Below are 25,987 nucleotides of genomic sequence, written 5' to 3' on the forward strand. Positions count from 1 at the left end.
TCTCCCCCCGTTTTTCATTCTTTTTTTCTTCATCCTCCTCCTATATTATAAATAATGGGAAGTAAATGAAAATAAAGTGAAGTACCTTGATTGGGGCAGGGGGTTGGGGTGCGGTGGGTGGGCTCTGGGAGGAAGCTTGGATGCTGGGTGCAGGCTCTGGGCTGGGACAGGGGATTGGGGTGGGGGGGGGTGAGGGGTGCGGGCTCTGGGAGGAAGTTTGGGTGCGGGGTGTGGGCTCTGGGCTGGGGCAGGGGGTTGGGGTGTGGGGGGGGTGAGGGGTGCGGGCTCTGGGAGGAAGTTTGGGTGCGGGGTGTGGGCTCTGGGCTGGGGCAGGGGGTTGGGGTGTGGGGGGGGTGAGGGGTGCGGGCTCTGGGAGGAAGTTTGGGTGCGGGGTGCGGGATCTGGGCTGGGGCAGGGGGTTGGGGGGCAGGAGGGGATGCGGGGGGTGGACTCTGGAAGGAAGTTTGGGTGCAGGCTCTGGGCTGGGGCAGAGGGTTGGGGTGCGGGAGGGGGAGAAAGGGTGGTGCTTACCTCAGGTAGCATGGCTCCCAAAGCAACCGGCACACACCCCGTCCAGCAGCGGCTACTAGGCAGGGAGGTCAGGGGGTCTCCGCACACCGCTGCCTTAGCCCTGCTGCTGGCACATCTCTGCACCCCTTTGGGGGAGGGGAGCAGCAGGTCTCCGTGCACTGCCCGGGGCGGGGGCCACCACACGGTTTGTTTCATGGTAAATCCACTCCTGGGGGTCCAGCCCAGTGCTCCGTCTCCAATGGTCAAGAAACCTTATAATTGGATAACTGTGGAATAACTTGCTCATAGGGGAGTTGCTTCCTGCACCGACCAATCAAGTGCTGACTTCTCTTTATTGTCTCCTGGCAGTGCCTAGAGGCAGGGACGCATTGTGCTGGGTACCTGACAGGCCTATCACAAGAGTTTACAATCTAGGGGCTTATGTCCTGATGCATCAGAGTTTATATCCCTTCCCTGCGTCGTGTCTCTCATTAGCATATAGACGTGTCTAATCCTTTGTATAGAAGTGTCTGACCTCCTTTGTAAAGCACTTTGCCATCTGCTGACGAAAAGCACTACGAACGAGCCGGATAGTCTTGTTCTTTGATTCTTGCTGAGCTCTTGTGGAAGTGAGTTCTGCAGGTTAACGATGCAACTGTGTGAAATAGCAGCTGCTTTTCTCAATATTAAAATTGACGCCTTTCGATTGCGTTCAATCTCCTTCCACCTTTCTTGTATTATGAGACAGGAAAAAGAGGTATGCCCTTGACCTACTGGGTAGGGCACTGGACGGGTGCTTGGTATATTTGGGTTTTATGCCCAACTCTCCCACTAGCCTTCTGGGTGACCTTAGGTAAGTCATTTCCACTTTCCATGCCTCAGTTTCTCCATTTGTAAAAGTGCTTCCCTCCTTTGTAAAGCATGTTGAGATCTAAAGCTGAAAAGTTCTATATAAGAATATTATCCCAATCATTATTCTATAGACCTCTGCCATATCCTCTCTTATGTGACTCCTCCCTACTAAATAGACCGAGTCTTTTCAGCCTTTCTTCAGTGGAAATTATTTCCAGGTGTCTTATAATTGTTGTCCTCCATCTCTGAGCCTCCTCTGCTGTGCCCTGTTTAAGCTGGGGTGCCCCCTACTGCCCCTGGTTGATTTATACAAGGGCAGCCTTCTATTGTCCATACGTTTTCTTAGGCAGCGTAAAACTTTGTTTGCTCCTATTCTCTGCCCCCGCTGCTACAGAGCTCTTCACTAAGCTGTCCATAGGACATGCCCTCTCAAGGCTGCTGTGTCAGAGATTGGGGCAGAAGCAGCAGAGAACTGATTATGGCACTTTACTCTGGTCTTACCCTGGGGGATTGTCCCTGGCTAGTTGTAGTGCCGCACAGCTGCTGTTAGTTGCTGGAGCAGCATATATGGCCTGGGGACTGGGGTCGAGGGCAGGGGGGAATCTCCCTCCTGCCACACTTTTTGGCTAGCTCTGGTCTGCCCACCCTGTTCCCCAAACTCCCAGAGCTGCAGTGACCTTTCTCTGGCCAAGGAAGACCTGATGGGGGCCCTATGAATGCTTCCAGATTAGCCCCCCTGAAGAGCGATGTCCTCTTAGCTCTGCCGGCTGCAGCACGTCCAGCCTCTGCGATAGCCCAGGGAGCCAGAGTCCAGCCCCTGCAGCACACGATCAGCACCTCCCCCTCCCTCCCTGCACCCTCCTGATCAGCTGTTTCATGGCGTGCAGGAGGCTCGGAGGGAGAGGAGGAGGAGTGAGGGCATGGCAGGCTCAGGGGAGGGGGTGGGAAGCATAGGCGCCGACTCCATGGGTGCTCTGGGGCTGGAGCACCCACAGGGAAAAATTGGTGGGTACTCAGCACCTACTGGCAGCTCCCCCCTGCCCTCCCCGCCCCAGCTCACCTCTGCCTCCACTCCTCCTTTGCCTCCTCCCCTGAGTGCACCGCCAAGACCTGCTTCTCCCCTCTCCCTCCCAGCGCTTGCACCGCGAAACAGCTGTTTCGCGTGGCTGGGAGGGAGGGGGAGGAAGGAGAACGTGGCGCAGTCGGGGAAGAGGCGGGACCGGGGCAGGGATTTGGGGAAGGAGTCCAATAGAGGCAGGGAGGGGGTGGAGTTGGGGCGGGGACTTTGGGGAAGGGGTTGGAATGGGGGTGGGGCAGGGGCGGGGAAAAGGTGGAATCGGGGCGGGGCCAGAGGCGGTGGGGTGCGAGCGCCCAGCGGCACCGGGGAAAGTTGGCACCTATGGTGGGAAGGGGTGGAGTGGGGGCAGGGCCTGTGGCAGAGCCAGGGGTTGAGCAGTGAGCACCCCCCGGCACATTGGAAAGTTGGCGCCTGTAGCTCCGGCCCTGGAGTCGGTGCCTAGACAAGGAGCCGCATATGAACTTCTGAAGAGCCGCATGTGGCTCCCGAGCCACAGGTTGGCCACCCTGCCCTAGACTGTATCCAAGGTCTGACAAGCCCTGCAGCGTGTCCTATTAGCCTGCTGCAGTCGGCTGTAACCCGGGTTCGTTACAGGGAACCGTGTGTGCCAGGAGGGGGTCGTGCCCACCGCTCATTGTGCGTCATGTGTCAACCCCCTCTGTGCCCAAGCCGCTGAAGACAAGAGCCTGCTGCAGTGATCAGCTAGGGGAGATGTTTCCTTTGCAGCTGGTGTTCTTAGTTCTGTCGGTCCTGGGCTGGATCCCCAGCGGTGGCCAAGAGGCTAGTCATTGCACTTGGCTGGAGCAGCAATGCAGGAGTCCCCAAGGCCTGTTAGAGGAGAAGGGAAGAGAATTTCCGGTGGAGTTCTCGCAGAGGTACTGGGGCAGAGATCCCCTCTCTGGGGAAGGGATCCAGAGAAGGCTGTTAGATGAGGAGGAAGGTGAATGGGAGAAGGGCAGGTGTGGAGGCAGAGAACGAGAAAGTTTTTGGATCCGGTTCAGCTAATCATTTGAGTCCTTCACGGCTCATCCAGACTGAACCGCCAAGCTTTATAATGGCCTATCCATCAGTGCGCATCCTTCCCCGCAGCCCCGTCTCCAGCTTCTCACGTGGTGAGGAGCAGATGGCAGCTTGATTGCTGGGGGCTCTGCAGTGTTAAAGGGGGGAGGGGAGGGCTCCTGAGAATCCCCCCTTCACCTCGGAGATTCCCTCCGGCTTTTCCAGGCTGTGGCAGATTGGGTGAGCTGAGTCTGGGATCAGGCAAAATCCAGCCTCTGGACTTCTCTGAGGAGTGAAAGGGAGGGATTCCTTAGGGAGCGGAGTCCTGAGTGGAGGACACTTAAGCGGGGCTGATGTAAGCAAATCTGGGGCCTGCTGCAAAGCTGTTCAGCTGCGGGTGGGGAGCAATCCCAGCTGGCACAGCCTCGACTTAGTGTGCAAACCTCCCCCGGATCCTCGCAGAGGGGAGGTCACGGGCATGATGCATCCAGGACTGGGCCTGGGAAAGGGCTCGAGCAGTGGTTCCATCCTGGACCCACCCCTCCCCTTGACCAGTGGGGAGAGGACCAGCTGGGGGAATAGTGGATGGAGGTTTCCTATTTAGCAGGGCCCAGCCAGCATGGCCATAAGGGGGGAGACAGGAACGCTGGCTTATTAGCAGCCCAGGGCTCTGTCAGCCCCCCACTCCACACCCATGCGCCTTTGGCACTAGGGTGACCAGGCAGCAAATGTGAAAAATCGGGACAGGGGTTGGGGGGTAATAGGAGCCTATATAAGAAAAAGACCCAAAAATCGGGACTGTCCCTAAAATCGGGACATCTGGTCACCCTATTTGGCGCACACAGGAGCGGTGATGCTAGTGTCCCAGTCCCCGAGCACCTTTAGGTGGAGGCTGGGTGGGGTGTCTAGCTGAGCCAGACCTGGTCCTCCAACTCACCGCAAAAGCCAAGAGGTTAGTGTTGAGGGCTTTTATTACCTTTGCTGACACCTTCCCCCTTGGTACCGGGAGTCGGGAACATAAGGAGTCCAGGGACTTGAGAACCCAACGTGGAGCCTAAAGTAGAATGTGAATCATCTTTTCGATGTGCGTTACGGCAGCAGTTAGCGATCAGGTCCCATTGTGCAAGGCGCTGTACAAACATGGTCTCTGCCTCAAGGAAGTTACGGTCTAAATAGATCAGATGCGGGGAGGGGTGAAGAAGCACAGGGAGGTGCAGTGACTTGCCCACAGGTCACCCAGCAGGCCTGGGGCCGAGCTTGGAAAAGAACTAGATCTCCTGAGTCCCAGCCCAGTACTCTATCTGCTGGATCACCTTGCATTTTTCTGACTCCTTGTCCCAAGGTGCTTTGCTGTCTCTATCTCTATAATACTGCTGAAATGCAGCCGCTTCTGGGCCGGAGGGCAGCAGCCAGGGGACGAGAGATGCTGCAGGCAAGGGGGATTTTGGCCAAGGCAACTGAAGTAAACCCCAACTCTTAGAAGAGGTACAGGGAGGTATTTAGCATCCACACACAGCCAGCAGGAGCACAGGTTTCCTTGTGGTCTCCACTGAAAGGCTCACCCTGGCAGCTGGTGACCATTTATCCCTCAGGGAAGGAAGAAGAGGACACTGCCTGGATTTGAACCTGTGATCCCAGGCCCTGCTTCTCTGCTGGCGTTTTTGGGGGGGCCATTCCCTCTGCCTCCCTCTGTAGCAAGACCCTCTCCCGGCTATGTTTCAGGGCCTGAGCTCCAGCCATAGGCACCACGGCCCTTTTTGGCCCCACAGCCCGAGTCACCTGCCCTGGGCTCTGAGCTGCGGGGCCGTGGGTTTCTCTTTGCAGTGTAGATGCACCCCGGGAAGTTTCCTTTAATGACCTGCTCGGGTCACGGGGCGCTTGGGATGGGGAGGGGAGCGTCCGGCGGAGAGTTCCCAAGGGGTCTGTCCCGCCGGTTAGAGGGAGGGCGAGAGGCTGTGAACACAGCAGCAGGGAACTGCCCGATGGGCTCTGGCCCGGCTGCTGGCCCCGGAGGTGGATCATGCCGCGGCTTGGGGCTTTGCCAGCAGCTTGTGGCGTGGGAAGGAGTGAATGCGAGAGTCCATCTCTCCACAGTGGCTTTTCCCCCTTCCCACGCTTCCTAATGAAACCACCAAAGCTCTTCCCCCGCTGGCTGATCCAGTGGCCGTGCCTGCAGAGCGCCGGTTCCCCGGGGCCTAGGCCCTGTGATCACGCTTTCTGCCCCTGCCCTCTCCGTCTCTCTCGCTTTCCTCCCCGGGGGCTTCTGGCCCTAGCGGTTCTTTATCGCCTCTCCAGCCTCAATCCAGAGCACTCTCCCCCTCCTCCCAACCACCTCTGGGGCTCAGTTTTGCCCTCCTCACACCACGCCCCTCTGTAAAGCTCTCGGCAGCTGCCTTTGGAAGGGATCCATGGAGGATTATTTTGCAGGCGGCTTCATGCCAGCTACCCTCTGTATCCCAGACCCTGGCTCCCTTCCCCTTGCTGCAGACCTATGCCATGTCCTCCCCGCACCCATCATTCTCCAGCTAATCCTCCTGGCCTCCTCCCATGGCCTCAGCTCTGCCTGCCAGAGACGAGGGTACGTTGCACTAAACCTAGGTTCTGCTTTCTTCACCTGCATTTCCTCTCCCCAGCTGCTCACTGCATCCACTGGCAGAGGGGAACTGAATGGTGAGGGAGGTGAGAGACCCCAAGGAAAAGGATCCCCCCCCCCAGCTCCATCTAGCTTGTGCACTGGGAGCTTTGCACCGTCAGAACTTGGCTAAGGCGTCCCTTTGCCCAGCGCTGGTGGGAGATGGGGAGGAGCAGCCTCCCGGCAGGAGCAAACACTCCCTCTTGCAAAGAGCATCGCTTGTCCTTGGCCACACTGCTGCATCGGTCCTGGCTGCAGCGTGCTTCTCGCTAAAGCTATGTCCGCGAGGGGCTTTGGCACCCAAAAGACCCATCCCCACGTGGGAAGCCTGAAGTCTGATGGCCTTGCAGCTGAAAGACAGCAATTACCACTGCCTCTCTGAGCAATACGCTTCCTGGTGCCCTGGCCTGGAGCTCATGGGCCTGATTCTCTCTTACTCCATTCCTGTGCTTGGGGCAGGGAGGGAGGGAATGGGGGGTGGCTTTTAGCCACCTTTGGCCTTCCCAGATTTTGAGGCTATTCAGAGCTCTGCCTGGCCTTCAGCATAATTTAGAGCAGCCACTAGACAGCTCTAACTTGCATTCTGCTTCTCAGGGTCCTTTTGTTGGGGCATTCTGGCCACACTGGGGACTGGGAGCAGGGCAGGTGGGGAGCCCCTAACACCAACTAGGAAGCCCCCTGCACAGCGGTGTTCCCAGAAAGCTGCCTGCTGCCAGGCAACTTTAGCATAAGTGAGAATCTGTCCTCTTCGCTCTCCTGTGCATCACTGGTTGCATCTCCCATCCTGTTCCGACAGCTGCAAACGAACCTCCCCAAATACCAGCCTCTGACAATGTTTCTAAGTCAAAGTTTCAGTCTCAGCAGAAAAAAAGAATCCGAACCCCAAATTGGCTGGCAGTCCCCAGCAGGCAAGATTTTGGGGGGAGCAACTCCAAGCCCCATCCATTAAACCAATTGGTTGCTGCAGCTGCTAATGCAGACTGGCTTGGAGAGGATTGGAGGCTGGCGCTTTTATCCATTTAAACATCTTTAATATTTTACAATGAGAAAACAGGGATCAATGTCTTGTTTATAGCGCCGTGTTCATGGGGAATTGCTCTGGGCTTTTGTCCTTTGCAAGCGGATTTCCCGGGAGGAGGGATGTGGAGGAATGGGGTGAATATCCAGCCACGGAGTGTGCGTGTTGAGAGCTCAGCTGCTTTCTCGCTGCAATAATAATAATTTGCAGTTTTCAGCTCTCACACTGCGGGATGGGAAAGGACTATTTAGCTTAGACGGGAGATGAATAAGGGATGACACGATAGACAAATATAAAATAATGAATGGTTTAGAGAAGGTCAGTCAGGCACTCTTATTTGCCTTCCCTCCCACACAAGGACCTGACCAAATTAGAAGGCAAACTGATAAAGGCTTTTTCCCTGCCTCATGTGTAATTAACCTGTGGAACTCATTGCCGGTGGATGTCAGAGGGAAAGAGGTCAAAAAGGGGTTAATTGTTTCTGGCCTTGATTCAGCCTAGTTTTAAGTACGTGTGTGTGTCATTGATTTCAATGCAACTTATTTGCTTTACTGGAAGGAATTGGGGCCTAAATGATTTTTTTAAAAACAGCTACATGCTAAAAATGCATGAAGGATATTAACCGGCTGGGACTGGGGATTGGAAAAATCTGTCTTCCGTGCAAGAATTATTGCATGGTTCTGTGTTACAAAGATTATACAGATTCTTCTGAAACATCTGAGGGGGGAATATACAGGATTAGATGGACCTTGTTTCTGATCTGGTCACTTCTTCCTAGTGTCCCATCTTATAAAGTGCATGTATGTGTAATCTATAGATCTGTGCAGAGTGACTGAAATGCAGCCACCTCTGGGGTGGAGGATGCAGAACACCATGCAGCCCTGTAGGGAGGGGAGGACTGGGGCAATGATACCCTGGGACAAACACTTTTGCTAGATCATTCGTGTCCCGAGCGGAGTCAGACGCACGGGGTCATAATCTTGATGATTTCCCGCTGGAGTTAGTGGGTGAGGTTATAATTCCGACAGGTTCATAAACCTGTAGCCCGATCGTCTATATGGATGGGTACGCAGCGCGTCACAGAAATTCCGGGCCTCTCCATGCGCAGGTGAATGTCTTGGTGTGCAAACAGATCTAGGTACTCAGTGAGCTGGGCACAAGGAGGAGAACGTGTCCCACAGTGCCTAGAGCGGAGCCAAGGGCGTTGCCACCGCCCCGATTCGCAAGGAGACCCGGGGTGTCCTCACTTCCTGTGCTAAGAGGAAGCGGAGCCAATCTCCTGTACACACCCCTCTATCTCTCTCCATCCACCCTCCCCACAGGAGATTGGCTTCCCTTGCGAAAACCACAGTGGGTTTCCCTTCGGCCCGCACAGACCCATCAAAGTCAATAACAGTCACACGAGGGGTGACGGAATCTGCCCACTGCTGTGCAAACTGTGAAGCCAGGTGCGTGCTTTAGGGATCTGGCTCTCTTACCGTAGTTCCCCTAAATGCGTCAGCTAGAATTGACTGTCTCTTACCATATTTAAAGATGTGCAGCTGGCACGGCGCAGCACCTGAGGATTCCTGGCCCCTCACATGCCACCCAGCTCCCTGCTAACACCCCTGGGGACCCTACCCTATACCTCTTGCTATGCTGCCATTCCCCTTGTGGTCCCCCGGGGGGTTCCTATTACACTGTCTGGTCTTGTCTCCTGCAGCACGTGTGAACATGCGTGGCACATGGCCATGTGTGCATGCAGCATTCAAGCTCTTTGCATGTTTTATACAGTGCCACAGGCTAGCAGATTTGTCTGGGCCCCTACATCAGCTAATGAATAACTGGACAACCTGCATGCAGGCATGTGTGTGCAATATTGAGCATGTCCCAGGGTCCATCTCCTAAACAGACCCACTGCGCTCGGTCGTGTGTCATTAGGAGCATTTTATCTCCTGGGCTTGTGGAATAGTAGGGTGTGGCCTGGCAGAAGTACAGTCCTGCAGCCTTAAAATCCAGGCAGAGAGAGCAAGTGATTTGTCAGTCTCCCAGGAGCTCGCAGTTGGTGAATAACGTTCCCCTGCAAGGTAGGAACTCCACTGCAGGGCGTGGGAGATTTTAAGAGGTCAGGGGCCAGATCCTCACCTGGTGCAAATGGGCAGAACTCCAGTGGAGTCCATGAAGCTCCCGCATTTATACCCAGGAAGAGTGTGGCCCCATGACTGTATTGCAGTGGGGAGGAATCGGCAGCGATGCTTCCTGCATCCCCAGGGTTTATTTGTGCTGTGTGCACTCAATCACCTTTCATTTAACTGCTGATGCCCGCCTGGATTCTGCTCTTCCTTACTCCAGCGTTGCTCCCTTGGCCCCAGGGGAGTTGCTTCTGCCTTACCCGAGGTCGGTGAGCTCAGGGGGTCAGCACTACAGAGTCACCTTTCCACCCCGGCTTCCCAAGCTGCCCTCACGTGCTGCGGCTTCCACACCAACAAACCAACTAAACGGCTTGTCTGCAACCGCCTGCATCGCTTGTCGCTCGGAGACGCAGATGGGGCCCGGCGCTTCTCTCGTCTGGATCAATGCCGCCCCGCCACGAGAGACACCCAGCCAGCCCCGCTCCAGCCTCCTCCCCCTTTCCGAGGTCTCAGGGTGTGAGTGTGCCTGGGGGGGGGTGGGGAGGGAGGGGAGTGTGTGGAATTTTATAGCCACCCTCCAGCCAATGGCATTGCGGAGAGGCGAGATGGAGGCGCCGGGCGGATGCTCCATCCGTCAGTGCATCATCACCCGGGCACGGGGGAGCCCCTCAGAACCTCCAGCTGACCCTGCTGTGCCGGACTGATGGAGCGCTGAGTTGATCAGAGACTCACCAGAGTGACGGGAGTTTGCAGCAGCCCAGCGACATGGGCCCCCGGCAGGAGCCGGTCGTGCCAGGATTCTGCTGCTAGGAAAGTTTGCCCTGCCAAGTTCGGAAAGTTTGATTTCTTTCTTCTTTCACGCTCAAGGCTTTACCAAGGCGGCAACGGCACCGCTCCCATCTCCTGCCTTCCCATCCCCGCGGGGGAAGCCAAAGGAGGAGATTACTCAGCAATCTGTCTCCAGCCAGGACTCGGAGATGTGAGGCTGCCGAGGTGCTGGTGGTGGTGGGGAACCACGGGCTCTTTCCTGCTGCACGGCTGCTCCCTGGCCCCTCAGTTCTGGTTCCGGGCGCTGGCCCAGCTGAGCCGGCCCCGGGGGGCGTGAGTCGCATGCCCCCGGAGCTGCGCCACCCGTCGCGGGACGCTGGCCGGCCATGGGCATCCAGGGGATGGAACTCTGTGCCATGGCCGTGGTCATTATGCTTTTCATCGCCGTCCTCAAACAGTTCGGGATCCTGGAGCCCATGTCCATGGAAGGTAACTACTGACTGTACATTTCCCTGAAGCCTGGATCCACCCCCATCCTGACCCCGGTACCTGGCTCAGTCCAGCTTCTCCTTCTCCCTGCTCCTGGAGCCAAGCACCCATGATCCCCTCCCCTGACCCCTTCTAAACCCCACGCCCTGGGTAAGGACAGCTCTACCCTCAATACAGCATCATCCAGCGACTGACAGTGGCCACTGACTCCTTCCTAGTGCTGTTCCCCCGGGCGGTGGAGGGGGACGGGGTACAGGATAAGGGGAAATTCTACCCTGAGCTTCCCCCTGGACTCACTAGGAGTCTCTGTGGTTGCCCTGCTGGGGCTGAGGGTCCTTTTCTCCCTGGCTGGAAATGCAGGGTGAGTCTCCTGCAAAGGAGCCCTGCCCCTCGGCCGTGAATTTCCTGCTGACTGAGGTGCTCTCAGCACCAGCACCAGGCTCAGAAGGCACATTCAGGGCCCCCTTTGCCCACCCGAAGGAAAGGCCCTGATTTGGAAATGAAGGGGGAAGAGCTGCTACTCTCCACGCAGGCGTGAATGCCCCCACCCCCGGTGCATGGATGCTCCTCTCGCTTGTGCCCAGTGTGATAAGAGCCTAAGGCTGACCTGGAGGGGCCAGGAATTCAACACATCCATACCCCTTCTGACTCCTCCTGCGTGCTCCAGGCAGGCAAACTTCCAGCAAAGTCCTATCAAAACCCCATGCATATTTTGGGATGCACAGGGCCAAATTCCCTCTGGGTGCAAGTCCCTCAGGATCACACCTGGGATGAGTGGGAACTTGTTTCCTGAGCAGTCCCGTGTTCCTTACCTCAGGAGGAGATGTCATGGACACGTGATGGCCACCGGCTTGGCCGGGGATTGAACCAGGGAGCTCTAGAGCAAAAAGCAGGAGCCGCTGGAGTTTGAGCTAAAGAGCAAGGCTCCTTAACAGGGTCTATAACAGGCTCATATCCTCTGTGAGTTGGGCATGGCGGGAGGGGGGCCTGTAATGCTCACTCACCAGTGGGATGCACGTGCATGTGACTTGCGAACGCTGGTGCATTAGTGACAGGGGAAGCATTCCTCGGGGAGGGTCTCTCGCTGCTTGGCTGGGAGTCCCCACTTCCAAACCCAATCTCCCCCGCCAACCCCGGGACGGTCCTCTCTGTAGTTCCACGTCCGCCCCCTCCGCTGCAAAGTGCAGAGCCAGGCGTCTCAGTAACCACACAGCCATCTCGGCGTCACGTGGCCCCCATGAAATATTAACCAAGGAGCGAAACCTGCTTGTTTGACTCTTAAATCAAGAAACTGGATCCGACCCCTCAAGGGCACTTCCCTCTGCACCATTTCCACGGCACAAGGCCAGCCTGGGTGGGGAGGAGGAAGAGGAAAGCAGATGCTCGCGAACCCCAAAGCTTCTTCAAAAGATACAGCGCCTCGCCCACCCTCCCTAACCCCCCTCTCCGCCCCGGCAGCAGGCAGGACCCTGAGTGAGAGCACCCCCCTCCTGACTTGGCAGCTCCCCGAGTCGCTTGTGTCGCTGCTGCTTTGTCCTATTTTTAAAAGGCGCCCGGTGGCCACGTCATGTCCCAGCCATGCTCTGACCTTGCTCTAGGGGAATCTCGTGCGGTGGCCCTGGCTCTTTGATTACAGCGATAAGTAGGCTGAATTTTAAAGATCTCGCCCCTCCCCCTGCCCGCCAAATAAAACTCCCAGGGCCAGATCCTCAGCTGGTGGAATTGGGGGGAGCTCCACTGACTTCTGACCCCTCCATTTGGTGGGAAGAAGAGCGAGAGGGTGCTGGAGAAGTGAGTGGCAGTGGTGTTCCCCTCTCCGGCCAGTAGTGGCCGTTCTCCCCAGGTCACGGTGGGGGTGCATTGGTGGAGCAGGGTCAGAGGAAGCCCAGGGAGGGGTGAGGGTGGACATGGAATTTCAGGCTCTCTCTGGAGCGGGTTAGTTCCCATTGACTGAGAATGTGACGTAGGCCCCTGACTCAGCTCTGAGCCCATCGTGGGACTCCATTACTGGAGATTGTAGCGTGGCATTATTTATTAATTGCATGCTTAATATTTGTGCTGGTCGGAGGCAGAAAGACCAATCCGCTCAGCTGGGAAGCATTAGCTCACCCCAGCATCTGAACAGAGGGAATGCAGGTTGCAGTCTTTGGCTCTCCTATTGAGACTGCTGTTGTGTGAGTGTTGCCTTGATTCTGTCCGGGGAGGCTGAATTTGCATCATCCGTTGAAAAAGCACCCCAGGCTGTGGAGACAGGGAGAGTAAATGGGAGAGATTCAGCTGGGAAGGGCCCATTCTGGGGATTGGTCCTGCTTTGAGCAGGGGTTTGGACTAGATGACCTCCTAAGGTCCCTTCCAACCCTGATATTCTATGATTCTATGATTCTGTTGGACCGCACTAAAGCAAAGACATAGTGGATGGAAATGGATCCCGGGCGCAATTCCGTGGAAGGCAGAGTTACCGCAGAGCTGAATTTGGCTCTGTAGGGGTGTGTGTTACCGTGCTGCAAAATACCACAGTGACTTCTGCTGCTAAGAACATCTTGTAGCTGCTCATCCCAGCAGAGTGGTTTGCTGTCCAGTCATGATGTTTCAAAGGGAACAAGCCCTTCACTGCCTTTCCCCTACAGTACTAGCCACCCAGCACTAAAGTAACAGTATTGCGAGCCATGGCGTGTTTGTCACATTGGTTGGGGACAGTGTTTTAGAGATATAGGATCAGATCCATGGCTCATCCTGTCTGTGACAGTGGCCAGAACCAGACGCCTCATACAATGGAAGGAGAAACCCTGTGGTAGGCTGTGATGATCACTATGAAGGTTTCCTCCAAATCCCTAAATGTCAGAGATTGGCTTGAAGCATGAGGTGTTAGGTCCCCTCCAAAACTCCGTCCGCACTAACTACTCAAACTGTGGCTATTCTTGTTATTCATACAAATGACTGGCCCCTCTTTGTTCCTAAATTCTTGGCCTCAACAATAATCCTGTGGCAATGAGTTCCACAGTCTGCTCTGTCTTGGGAGTTGAAATGCGTGTCCCTTTAAAACTTCCTGGAATCCAAACTCTCGTTTGCTCCCGTGAGCCTGAGCAGTTTGGCCGATTGCAAATCGAGCTTTATTCTTGGTAGCTGTGACAGTGACGGAGACAGAAGTAGGACTGAGCTGTGAAATTTTGACCCAGAATTCGACTTCTTCAAAGTCTGGGATGATTTGGATCGGAGCTTTTGATGTGGACCAGGTCTCTGAGAATGTGATAAGCTCAAAGTACTGAAGCCCCCGATTCAGCAAGACACTCAAGGACATGCCTAAGCTCCACTGAAGCCAATGAGCTATGTGTTTAGCTGAATCAGGGACTTTGTGAATTAATCCTCACTGCACTCTGGGAAGTGGGAAAATATATCCTTAGCCCGCTGGTACGGAGGTGAAGTGAGCTGGGCAAGGTCTGACCATCGAACAGAACCCAAATCTGCTAGCCTATAGGAACTGCTCTATTGGATCAGACTCAAGGTCCATCTAATCCAGTCCAGTTTTTCTGATAGTGGCCAGTACCATCTGCTTCAGGGGGACAGGCAAGAAACCTTGCAGTGGATTAATTTGTCCCCAAGGCGAGTCTCCTGCTGACCCCTAATTGCTAGCAATTGGCTTAAATCCTGAAGCATGAGGGTTTATAGCCCATCCAAAACATCTGGTGGCAGTGAGTTCCACAGTCTAATTATGTGCTGCGAGGAAAAAAATATTTCCTTATATTGGTTTTGAATGGCACAAAAGTACTGGATTTGGAAGGTTCTGCACGAGGTGTCTGTGATTACCCATAAGAGTCCATGTTCTAGTACAGGGGTGGGCAAACTGCGGCCTGCGGGCGATATCCGGCCCATGGGGCCATCCTGCCCAGCCCCTGAGCTCCTGGCCTAGGAGGCTACCCTCACCCCTCCCCTGCTGTCCTCCCTCCCCTGCAGCTTCAGCTCACTGCGCCACTGGCGCAATGCTCTGTGTGTCAGGGCTGTGAGCTCCTGGGGCAGCGCAGCTGCAGAGCCCAGCCTGACCCGGTGCTCTGTGCTGCGTGGTGGCGGTGGCGGCATGGCTCAGCTCCAGTGCCACCAGCCACCGGTGCTCCAGGCAGCGCAGTAAGAGGGCACGGGTTGGATAGAGGGCAAGGGAGTTCGGGGTGGTGGTCAGGGGGCGGGGGGGTGGATAGGGGTTCGGGCAGTTGGGGGAGGAATAGGGGGTTGAATGGGAGCAGGGGACCCAGGGGGCAGTCAGGAAGGAGGGGGGTTGGATGGGGCAGCAGGGGGCAGTCAGGGGCAGAGGTTCTGGAGGGAGTCAGGGGACAGGGATAAGGAGTGGTTGGATGGGGCAGGGGTCCCGGGGGGGCTGTCAGGAATGAGAGGAGGGGTTGGATGGGGCGGCGGGGATCCGGTGGAGGTCAGGGTCAGGGAGCAGGGGTGTGTGGATGGAGCAGGGGTCCTGGGGGAAGGGAGGAGGGTTAGGGAACAGAGGGGGTTGGATGGGGCAGGAGTCCTGAGGGGAGAGGGGGCAGATAGGAGGTGGGGGCTGGGCCACGACCCCCTCCCCTAACCCACCCTCCATACAATTTCCGAAACCAGATGTGGCCTTCAGGCCAAAAAGTTTGCCCGCCCCTGTTCTAGTATCTGATACAGTCCGATGCATGTTACATCAATACCGAATGGTTAGATAGAAGAAAGCAGGACAGAGTATTATCAGGGTTGATTGGGCTGGACTGCAGGAGCAAGCAATGTGCAGGGAGAACAGTCCCCTAGACCCACTGCTGTCACCGAGTGCCCCGGTGATAGTAACGTTAGAAAGGCTGCTCTGGATGGATGGATCTCTGTTGTGAGAACCACTGGGACAGAGGATGAGTGTGCGAAAGTGGGTGACAGCTCTGATTGGCACCCCGTTATATTTGAGTGGAAGGAGTTTGTGGTCACATACAGGTTGGTGGATGGACTGTAGCAGATACAGAGGGGATGGTAAGAGACCCTGGGAGTTGTTTGCTCTGCCAGTGGGTGCCCCAAAGACCCTGCCTCCCAGGGGGAAAGGAAGATGCTCCAGCAGAGAAGCTGAGCAGTGCAGCAATGGAACAGATCATTGGCCCAGCTGACCCAGTATCCTGCTTCTGCTTGTGGCCACCATTGGCTGTTTTCCTAAAGCAATCAGTGTGATCCTGGGGACGCCCGACATCAGCCAGGCCCCCCGGGAGTAGGTCATGCTCCAGTGCATAAAGCTGGCTCTGGACACATGACGCTCTTCCTCCAACCATACAGCTATAGGGCAGCAGCAGACAGGAGATGCGCCGGTGACGTGCAAGGAATGGGCTGTGGTGCCGTTGCTCCCAGGGAATGTTCACGTGGCTCTGTTACTCGGCAGCCATGACAGTAGGGCTCCATCCCTTAGCACTCAAGTTCAGCTGAGGTACTGCTAGCATCGTAGGGTGTGCTTGCCCTGCAGCACCCGCTGCTGAATTAGAGTGGGCCTGCACATGCTCCCTGCCTCAGTTTCCCTTCTCAGGAACCCAGGCCCTTAAAGAAACAGGAACAAGATTTCCTCTCAAACACTTCTTACTCCCGGCCCCGCTTCCTCTGTCTGAATATCTCCCAGATCCTTGTGTCTACAATCGGACTTTTCAGCTTTTAAGTAGCCAGGTGGTGGGGTGGACTGACCATTAGGCAGTATTGCCTTTATGGGGTAAGCCTACCCCATCACACAACTGTCATCTGAGCTATCACTGGGGATTGAACTAAGGACCTCCGGAGCTAAAAAAAGTGAGTTTCTCCTACTTGTGCTAAAGGAGTAACTTCCCTAGCTGGTCCCTGTTCTAGAGTCACATGCTGAGTGGATCAGGCACAAAGGGGGATGTGGAATGCCCTGAATTGTGGACTACGGTGGCAAACCCTGAGTTTTTATGACATAGGACATTTGCCTGAATACAGAATAATTAGCTCTGTAGGGGCCACATAATTAACAACGCCTCTAACTTTCCAGGCACCAGCCAATTGTGGGCGCAGCTAAACTGTGGGTGCTGCTCATGGGATTTTGACCTTTTAACTAATTGATTGCATCCACGAATCAGGTAATTAGGAATCAAGATCCCCTCGTCGGTGCCTGCACTTAAAGGGAACAGCTGAGCCGATTATTATGCATAGGTTATTTGTTTTACAGAAATGCCTAGAAGTTCCGGCTAAGATCAGGGCCCACTGTGCCAGGTGCTGCACAGACATGTAGTAAGAGACAGTCCCTGCCCCATACAGTTTTTGCAGTCTAAAGGCTTCGTCCAAAGCCTGTTGAAGTCTAGCTTTGGATCAGGTCCTAAATGGACGAGACAAAGGGTGAGAGAAAGAATGACCCCAGAAGGGGAAACAGGCCCAGAGAAATTAAGTGATTTGCCCAAGGTCATACGGAAAGTCTGCGGTATGGCTAGAAACTGACCCCAGCTCTCTTAAATCCCAGGCCAGTGCATGAACTGCAAAACCACCCTCCATATCAATCCTGATTAAAGGGTTGAACAGTGTAATTCAGAGTGATTCTGCAGTGGGTCTGTCCTGCTGGGGGTAGCTGGGATGCTCCATTTTAATGGCAATCATTTTGGAGAATACTGAATGCATGGAACCAGATCCTTAGCTGGTGTAAATCAATGTAGCTCCATTGAAATACCCTCAGGTTTCAGGTAAGAAGAAGGGAGCATGATCGCCATAGAGCAGGGGTGAACAAACTTTGTGGCCCAAGGGCCACATCTGGGTATGGAAACTGTATGGTGGGCCATGAATGCTCACAAAATTGGGGGTTGGGGTGTGGGAGGAGGATGAGAGCTCCAGCCTGGGGTGCGGGCTCTGGGGTAGGACCAGAAATGAGGAATTTAGGATGAAGGAGGGGGCTCTGGGCTGGGGCAGGGGGTTGGGGTGTGGGAGGGGGCTCTGGCTCTGGCTGGGGGTGCGGGCTCTGGGGTGGGGCTGGGAACGATGGTTGGGGGGTACAGGAGGGTACTCCATGCTGGGACTGAGGGATTCGGAGGGCAGGAGGGGGATCAGGGCTGGGGCAGGAGGTTGGGGTGCAGGAGGGGGTCAGGGATGCAGGCTCCGGGCGGCACTTACCTCAAGCAGCTCCCAGAAGCAGTGGCATGTCCCCCCTCCGGCTCCTATGAGTAGGGGTAGCCAGGCGGCTCTGCATGCTGCCCCATCTGCAGGCGCCGCCCCTGCAGCTCCCATTGGCTGCGGTTCCAGGCCAATGGGAGCTGCGGGGACAGCACTTGGAGCGGGAGCAGCATGCGGAGCCCCCTGGCTGCCCCTACACATAGGAGCCAGAGGAGGGACATGCCCCTGCTTCCAGGAGCCGTGCGGCAAGCCCCCAACCCTGCTTCCCAGCTGGAGCGGCGGAGCAGGACAAGCCCCAGACCCTGCTCCCTGGCAGGAGCTCGAGGGCTGGCTTAAAACGTCTGGAGGGCCGGATGCGGCCCCCGGGCCGTAGTTTGCCCACCCTGATCTAGAGGCTGCAGAGCCGCAGCTCTCATTGACTTCAGTTGCCTTTGTGGGTACTCAGCACTTCTGCTGGCTGGCCATGCAGTTTCCCACTGGGGGAGGCATGGTGCTCTTTCTGGCTCATGCATCACCACCGGCAATAAAGATCCTGCAAGTGGGACTAAATTAACAATCCTGTTGACGATGCATCAGCCAGTTTAGGCTCTGGCGCACTGTCCCGTAGCTGGGTTGGCTCTGCGAGGCTCATGGGAATCAAAAGCAGTACAGGCTTAGTTTTGTTGTCATTAAAGTCGGCAGATGTGTCCTGTGCGCTCTTTCATAACTGTGAACCCTGGTGTTACTAACTGACTTTGGAGGAGCTACTCCAGAGTTTGGCCCAACTAGTAGGTTGATTGGGTAAGGAGGAGCCATTCTTATACTGGCTGGGATGATTTAGATGGGGATTGGTCCTGCTTTGAGCAGGGGGTTGGACTAGATGACCTCCTGAGGTCCCTTCCAAGCCTGATATTCTATGATTCTATTCTATGATTCTATACGGGCACTTTTCTGACCATACACTACAGGTTTGTTGTCGTCACTAGAGCTGAGTGAATAACAGACCTTTTGGTTCGCTGGCCATTCAGGAAGAAAAAAAACGAAAAAAGCAAATCGTTTTGGGTTCAACTGGAAACGATTTTTTTTCTAAATTTTTGGCACCTCAAAAAGTCAGAAAAAAATTCATTTCAAGTCAAGTGAAACATTTTGTTTTGACAAAATTGCGACGTTTTGTTTTGATTGCGACCGTTTGACAGGGATTTGGAGTGGGTCTGTGAATAAAATGAAAGGAAACTTGGAACCGAAAAATAGAAATGTTTCAGTTTGAAAATGTTGGAATGAAACATTTTGATTTTTGTCAGATTTTCGGGGCTGGGGAGAGGTTTTTGACCAAAACAATTTGGCATAACTGACACATATTCATGAAATGGCTCAGTGTCTCTGAATCTCCATTTTTGTCACACACAAAAAAACTTCCGCCAAAAAATGTCACCTGGTTCTAATCACTCTTAGCTGCAAAGGATATTCTAGGCTTCGGGGCTGATTCCTCCACTGGTGTAAATCAATGTAGCAGCCCTTGAAATAGGATTCACGTGGTGGATTTCACTCAGTATGACTGACTCCAAATTATTTAGTGTACGGTGCAATTAACGTGGTGTCTGGCATCTCAGAAGATGAGTCGCTTGGAACAGCATCATCTCCAGGGAATCCCCAAGCTGATTTCCAAGGTTTTCCTGGTAGCATCCCAGGTCTGAGCTGCATGCAGAAGCAAATCTCAGCCAATAGTCACCCCGAAAACCTTTGTTTGGTTAATACTCGCTTGCAAACATGCACTGCTTGCAGAACTGGGCTGGCATGCAGCCTCGGCTGACCCCTCCTCAGGAAGTGTAATGAATATGGATCAAGGAGGTGAACTTGAACCTTTCCCTGCGTTTGTGACGGGGCTGTCGCTCACAAAGGGAGCAGGAGTCGGTGCAGATTCTTGTCTCTGATGCAGCCACTTGTGCTGATTAACCTAATGATCTCGTGACTTGCTCCTGACCCTCTGCCCCGGCATGAGAAATGCACCACTGAAAACAACTGGCGGGTTAACCAGTATATTTAAGGAGAGCTCCTCATCTGGAGTACATTGGCTTTGACCTCTCTGGAAGTTTGCCAGTTTATACCAGCTGGAAAGCTGGCAATTTCATGCAAAGAGCTCGGGAGTTGTTGTGTGTTACTGTGACGGTCCAGAGCCCATGCACCTTCATCTGTGGTGTGTTAATACTAATTAACAATAACTTAGCAGCGTTCACCCCCAGCCCTCGAAATCCTGGCTGTTCCCCTGGCCCACTGGAAAATACACAGCAGAATGACCTAACTCCATCTGCGTCTTTATATTGCATTCAGTGGGTGTTGGATCTGTCCCTGTATCAACCTGTCCATTCAGCTCTCCTGTCTTGTGTTCAGAGAAGGGCTCAGACCTCAGCTCCAAAGACACTTGGACTTCAGGCTGTTGGGAATTCAGTCTAAATTTTGCAGCCTTGTTAATATTGGAGCTCCAAGAGACCCCAGTCAACACAGAGGCTCCATTGTGCTGGGGGTTATACAAACTTACTTTCAGCACCATAGATATAACCCAGGCTCCTGTCCTCTAGGTCTCTGTATTCAGCAAGGTTCATTCTCCATGTGCCGTTCTCTCTTGCCGGGAACCCATTCCCATCACTACCTGCTCCAGCCTCTGTCTGAATGCATTCCCCAGCCCTGCTGGGTTTGTCCAGGCACCCAGCAGTTTTACCCTCCTGAGATCTAGGCTGCAATGTCTGAATCCAGCGGTCTCTCTCCATTCCTGGGGCCTGATCTCTGTGACTATTGTTCTAGCCATCTTTGGTCACCTGCCTCAGATGTGCCGTGTACAGAGATCTCCATTGTCCCATTCTCTTCTGCTCTGTATTGTCCCCGGACCCGATCCTCACACTTGAATGGAGCTACGCTAAGTTACACCAGCGGAGGAACTGGGCCCGTGTTTCCAATGATTTCCATCCTCCTGTTCTGTTCTGTTCGTCTGGCTCTCCACCGCTGCGTCCTGTACTGCGCAGTACGTCCAGCTATTCAGCTGCATCTATTTCCATGGGTTAGACCTTCATGTATCTTATGCTGCATGGCTGACGTTCACCTCGGTTCAATGGCGCAGCCCAAAGCCTTTCAGCACCAGGCTAGATTCAGCCCTGCTGTAAGGAGACACAACTCCATTGACTTCAGTGCGCTGGTTTGCAACAGGGCTTAATTTGACCCAGTAAATCCAGCTTGTATCATCCTCGTCTCCTGTCACTGTCATTTTCTCCATATCCATGTACTGTACCCGGCAGTGCCGCCTTCCTTCCCTTTCCCCATGTCTCTGTCTATGGTGTGGTACCCATTCTCTCACCTGCTGCTGCAGATGATTGACGTGGTCAGCTGAATCATTATCTAAATGGAGTTTAGAGCCTGATATCGTGAACTGCATTTGCCTGCTCTGTGTCCAGCTCCCAGGCAAAGTTGAATTAACTTAATCTCTCGGGGCTGGGGGGGAAGGCAGATAGCGTTATGAAGTTTGCACAGATCTTCAGGGCTGTTCTTTTTTTAATGAATGTGAACTGCAGGCACTTCCAAGAGCCCTTAACCCCTCACAGAGGTTTGATGCTGACCCAATTGAGGCTCTGGCTTTGGTGGTTGCGAAGGAGTCCCGGTTCCAGCCTCTGTTAGTGTCTGATGAGCTGGTCTCCCTGCTCCCAGGGCTGTACCGTGCTCTGCTGCGCTACATACGTGGGAGGGATCCCTCTCCTTTCAGAAAGGGGATATGGAATTAAAGGCCGGCTGGAATCCCAGTGGAAAGTCCTTGCAAACTGAACTGCTGAGGAAGTTTACTCTGGTACGAGGCGACATCTCTGAACGGGGAATGAATCCCTCACTTAGCACCTGACCCAAAACCCATTGAAGTCAATGGGCATCTTTCCATTGACCTCAGTGGGCTTTGGGTCATGCCCAACTGCAGCCCAGGGCCGCCCGGGGGGGCGAGGGCAAGTGAGGCAATTTGCCCCAGGCCCTAGGCCCCACAGGGGCCCCTACAAGAATATAGTATTCGATAGTATTGCAACTTTTTTTTATGGAAGGGGCCCCCAAGATTGCTTTGCCCCAGGCCCGCTGAATCCTCTGGGCGGCCCTGGTGCATCCCTGGTGGTATCATAATCCTTGAGTCTACTTCTTGCTCTGTCAGCTGTTCTCAGACTTGGGACATGGGCAAGTCTCTTATGGTGCAGAATCCTCAACCCTTATCAGTCGATGAAGAAGGGAACTATTACAAGGTGTTACAGCCACTATCCCCTCTGGAGGGGGGACTGAGATAGACCCACCCAACATGGGAACAAATCAACCTCAGCAATAGAAAACAAAAAATGTAAAAAATCAAAACCAAACTCCCTACCCCAAACACAGACTTTTTACCATCACCACCCCAAAAAAGGAGAAATGCCAGAGACTCCGTGTAGCCCACTAGGGACTTCGCTATTGCTACTGATTTTACATGGAAGGGGCTCAGATAATACGGTGATGAGTGGCAGGATAAAATGGATGGATGGATGGATGAGTATGGGGATGGATGGAGAGAGATAGAGGGGTGTGTATGGGGATGGATGGAGAGATGGATGGATAGTGTGGATGAATGGAGAGTGTGTGTGTGGGTGAATGGATGAATGGATAGATAGGTGTGTATGGGGGTGGATGGATGAATGGATAGATAGATTGCATTGTTCTGGAATCTATATGAAAAATAAGAAAGAAGGCATCATTGTTTCTCATTTTCAACATGTTGGTGGCTGAAGAAGAGCAGGGTTTGTGGTTGGGTCAGGAGCACATCTGTGCTGAGCTCTAGGCATGGTGCAGATCTGTATTTAGAATAACAAAGCTGAGGGTTGGTGGTTAGAAATGACAGAAGGGGGCTGTGAGGAGTCGGTTGAGTTGCTGGATAGAATAGGTGTTGATATGTCAGTTACCCTTATGAAACCATAACTGTGCATTTCCAGACTCATGCATCTTGTTTACTGAAGGTTAATGTTAACTTAGAGTTGCCCAACTTTAAAAGGTTTGAGATAAGTCTTGTTACTCCATTCAGAAAATGATAGCAATTTGTAATCATCACTGTCATCTGAACAAGGTTATTTGTCTGGAATTTCCTTAGTTTTTAAAAATAAAGCTATAGAGGAAAGCCACCGGTGCTGGGTGGGAGTACTTATTCTCCACCAAGTAAGTAAATTATATTATATTCTAGATGACAGCTATGTTCATTAGCATACATTGGTCTGCTTGACAGAACTCATCAAAGTTTCTGCAGCCTTCTTAATGCCGTCCAGCCCAGCCAGTTCAGCTCCAGACTAAGAGGTCAGCAAACTGCCCTGGTACACTTCTAAAAGTCCTTCAACCCGGCTAGTTTGGCGGCAGACTTGAAGATATCTGTATGCTAGCCCTATAGCCTCCTTAATGTCTTTGAACCAGGTTGCTTCTGCAAAGGACTTTAAGGAGTTCTGAGGGTTCTTTTATCTTGAGCAAGCATGTGGCAATTTGGCAAATTATTCTGTGGTTTTGGTTTTTTTTTTTTTGCTGCAAACCCCTTCCCATGCCCCCATTCTTTCCCAGAAATGGTGAAATCTCACTCTTCTAGATTTCCAGGAGATTCTCTGTGCATTCTGTTTTCCAAACATGCTGTAACCCTTCCATAAGTCACCAAGCCCAGTGCTCTTTTACAGGCAGGACAGGCCTCCAAACAAGAGTTTTGGAAAGGATGTCAATGTGACGGGTTCAGTCACAGAGACCCCTTTGGGACTGTCACCTGACGTGCTGAATTTACCTCTGAGCCCATTTTCTCTGCCAGCTTGGGACTCCGTAACCCTGCCTTGTTGATTTAGACACGCTAGCCTGCTGCAACACAGACCCAGGTCTGGTCCACACCCCCAAAGCTGCAAACTTGAACCAAAAACTGCTCAGCAGGTCACCTATCTCCAGCACCCTGTTCCCAATGGGATTCAAACCCCAAATAAATCTGTTTTACTCTGTATAAAGCTTATACAGGGTAAACTCATAAATTGTCTGCCTTCTATAACACTGATAGAGAGATATGCACAGGTGTTTGCTCCCCCAGGTATTAATCACTTACTCTGAGTTAATTAATAAACAAAAGTGATTTTTTTAAGTATAAAAAGTAGGATTTAAGTGGTTTCAAGTAATAAGTAAGTTACCAAGCAAAATACAGCAAAAACGCACAAGTCTAAGCCTAATACATTAAGAAACTGATTACAGGTAAAATCTCACCCTCAGAGATGTTCCAATAAGCTTCTTTCACAGACTAGATTTCTTCCTAGTCTGGGCCCAATCCTTTCTCCTGGTACAGTTCTTGTTAGTTCCAGCAGACATCTTAGGTGGAAAGCAGGGGTGTTCTCATGACTGCAGCCCCCTTTGCTCTGTTCCACCCCCTTTTATAGCTTTGGCACAAGGCGGGAATCTTTTGTCTCTCTGGGTCCCCATCCCTCCTTCTAAATGGAAAAGTACCAGATTTAAGATGTATTCCAGTATCATGGGACATTTTCACATGTCCTGTGAGACCTCATTCTTCATTACCCACGGGCTGGCCCACAGGCACACAGGAAGGCTTGCAGGTAAATAAACCATTTACAACCAATTGTCCTAGTCAATGGGAGCCATCAAGATTATAAACCACCATTAATGGCCCACACTTGGCATAATTACAGTAGGATCTCAGAGTTATACTTCATATTTCTATCTTCAGATACAAGAATGATACATGTATACAAATAGGATGAACACACTCAGTAGATTATAAGCTTTGTAATGATACCTTACAAGAGACCTTTTGCATAAAACATATTCCAGTTACATTATATTCACACTTATAAGCATATTTCCATAAAACATTATGTAGTGCAACGTCACAGTCAACTCCTTTCAGTCCCGATTATTTACAAAGAATGTACAAAGTTCTGTTTCCCGGAGCACAGCAGGAATGAAACTGGAAATTGTTTCCTTGCTCATAGTTCCAAGCCTCTTTCAGCCAGCACTCTGCCCAAAAGATCCCTCTCTAGAGCCACATTTCCCAGTGCTTCTCCAGGCTTTGTCCTTAGCTCTCTGCTCCGTCTTTGTGGCCTGTTTTCTCCTTGTCCCTCTGTCTCACAAACACCTCCCCCCCCCCGGCTTAAAACAATACCCAGCAAGGCCCCTTCACCCACGTAATTCAAGGTCCTGAGCACCCTCACATGTGCCTATGTTTTGGGTGCAAGCTGCTATTGTTTCAGCCACCTGGTTCCACAAAGGCGCTCAGGCCCAGATCCTCAAAGGAAATCAGAGTTAGGTGCCTAAGTACTAGGGTGACCATATTTTCCAAAAGGGAAAATGGGACACCACCTGAGGCTACCCCAAGGCTCCCCTCTGCCCCCCGCATGGGGCTGGTATCGCCCCCTGCACATTCTTCTGTGCCCTGCTAGGGGTCGCTCCCCACTTTTTTGGCAAAACTGGGCATTGGTCCCGTTGGCTCTTGACAGCTGATGATCAGTGGGCAAAAGCAAATGGGACACATGCCCAGTTTTGCCAAAAAAGTCAGGATGGCCGGGACACGGCTTAAAAAAGGGACTGTCCCAGCCAAAATGGTATGTATGGTCACCCTGCTAAGTACCTACATCTGAGCCTTAATGGTGTCTTACAACTATTGTAAGTGAAGCATGGCAGTTACGCTCCCCCCTCCCCCGAGTTTCAATTAGGTTTCATCCAACCCATAACAACCTAATGGGCGGTCTAGAAGTGACTTTCCTTTGGGGCAAGTTGTCCCATCACTGTCTTCTGCAAAGGTTCTTGTACCTACTTCTGGAGCAGCTGGTGCTGGCCACTGTGAGAGGGTACTGGGCCTGATCCTTGGTTCTGATCCAGTCTGGCAGGTCGTGTGTGTGCTAGAAATTTCATGGTTCTTGTCCTGGGATACAGAGCTGGGGCCAGGGCAGTTCTGTGCGAACGACTGAACTAATCTTTCATCCTGTTAAGTTTTGCCGGGAGGTGGAAGGCATAGGGGAATATGAGCCCTACAGAGCATTTAGGAGAATTTGCGACAGGGGATCGGTTGCAGCTGTGCCTTGAACATAATGTTACCCAAGCGCCTTGTCCGATTTCAGGGCCCTGCAATTTGTTCCAGTTGGGAGATGAAACTGATGATGAGGTCTGATCTTTTCTTTGATGGGGTCTTGTTTATTTATAAGGAACGTGCACACTCCTGTTTCTCTGAACGCAGTACAAATCCAATCACAGGAGATGTCTCCTTTGTTCGCAGTCCCAAGCCTGCCTTTCCAGCCAACACTCTGTGCCCAAAAAGCTTTTTCTCTTAGCTTTATCTCAGGGCCACATTACGATGCTCTCAGTCTGGGTCTGCTTCCGTGCCTCCCTCCAGGATTGTTTCCACTACCGGGGCTGTGGCAGCATAGTTAAGCCAGCATCACCCC

At 53.1% G+C, this 25,987-nt stretch overlaps 1 protein-coding gene across 4 annotated transcripts in view; it reads left to right on the forward strand.

Moving 5' to 3' along the window:
* The window catches only part of KCNIP3 (potassium voltage-gated channel interacting protein 3), a 90,787-nt gene that overhangs the window by 49,335 nt on the left and 15,465 nt on the right, over window positions 1-25,987 (forward strand). Inside the window, exon 1 of one of the 4 annotated variants that reach the window (XM_054020914.1) lies at window positions 10,154-10,457. The exons of the other annotated variants lie outside the window; for them this stretch is intronic. Coding sequence (XP_053876889.1) covers window positions 10,355-10,457 — 103 coding nt within the window. The 5' untranslated portion in view covers window positions 10,154-10,354. Of the gene's footprint in view, window positions 1-10,153; window positions 10,458-25,987 lie in introns of those variants that run through there. 4 annotated transcript variants of the gene reach the window in all.

This window comes from Malaclemys terrapin, chromosome 2 (genome assembly GCF_027887155.1).
Source record: "Malaclemys terrapin pileata isolate rMalTer1 chromosome 2, rMalTer1.hap1, whole genome shotgun sequence".
Classification (NCBI taxonomy): domain Eukaryota; kingdom Metazoa; phylum Chordata; order Testudines; family Emydidae; genus Malaclemys; species Malaclemys terrapin.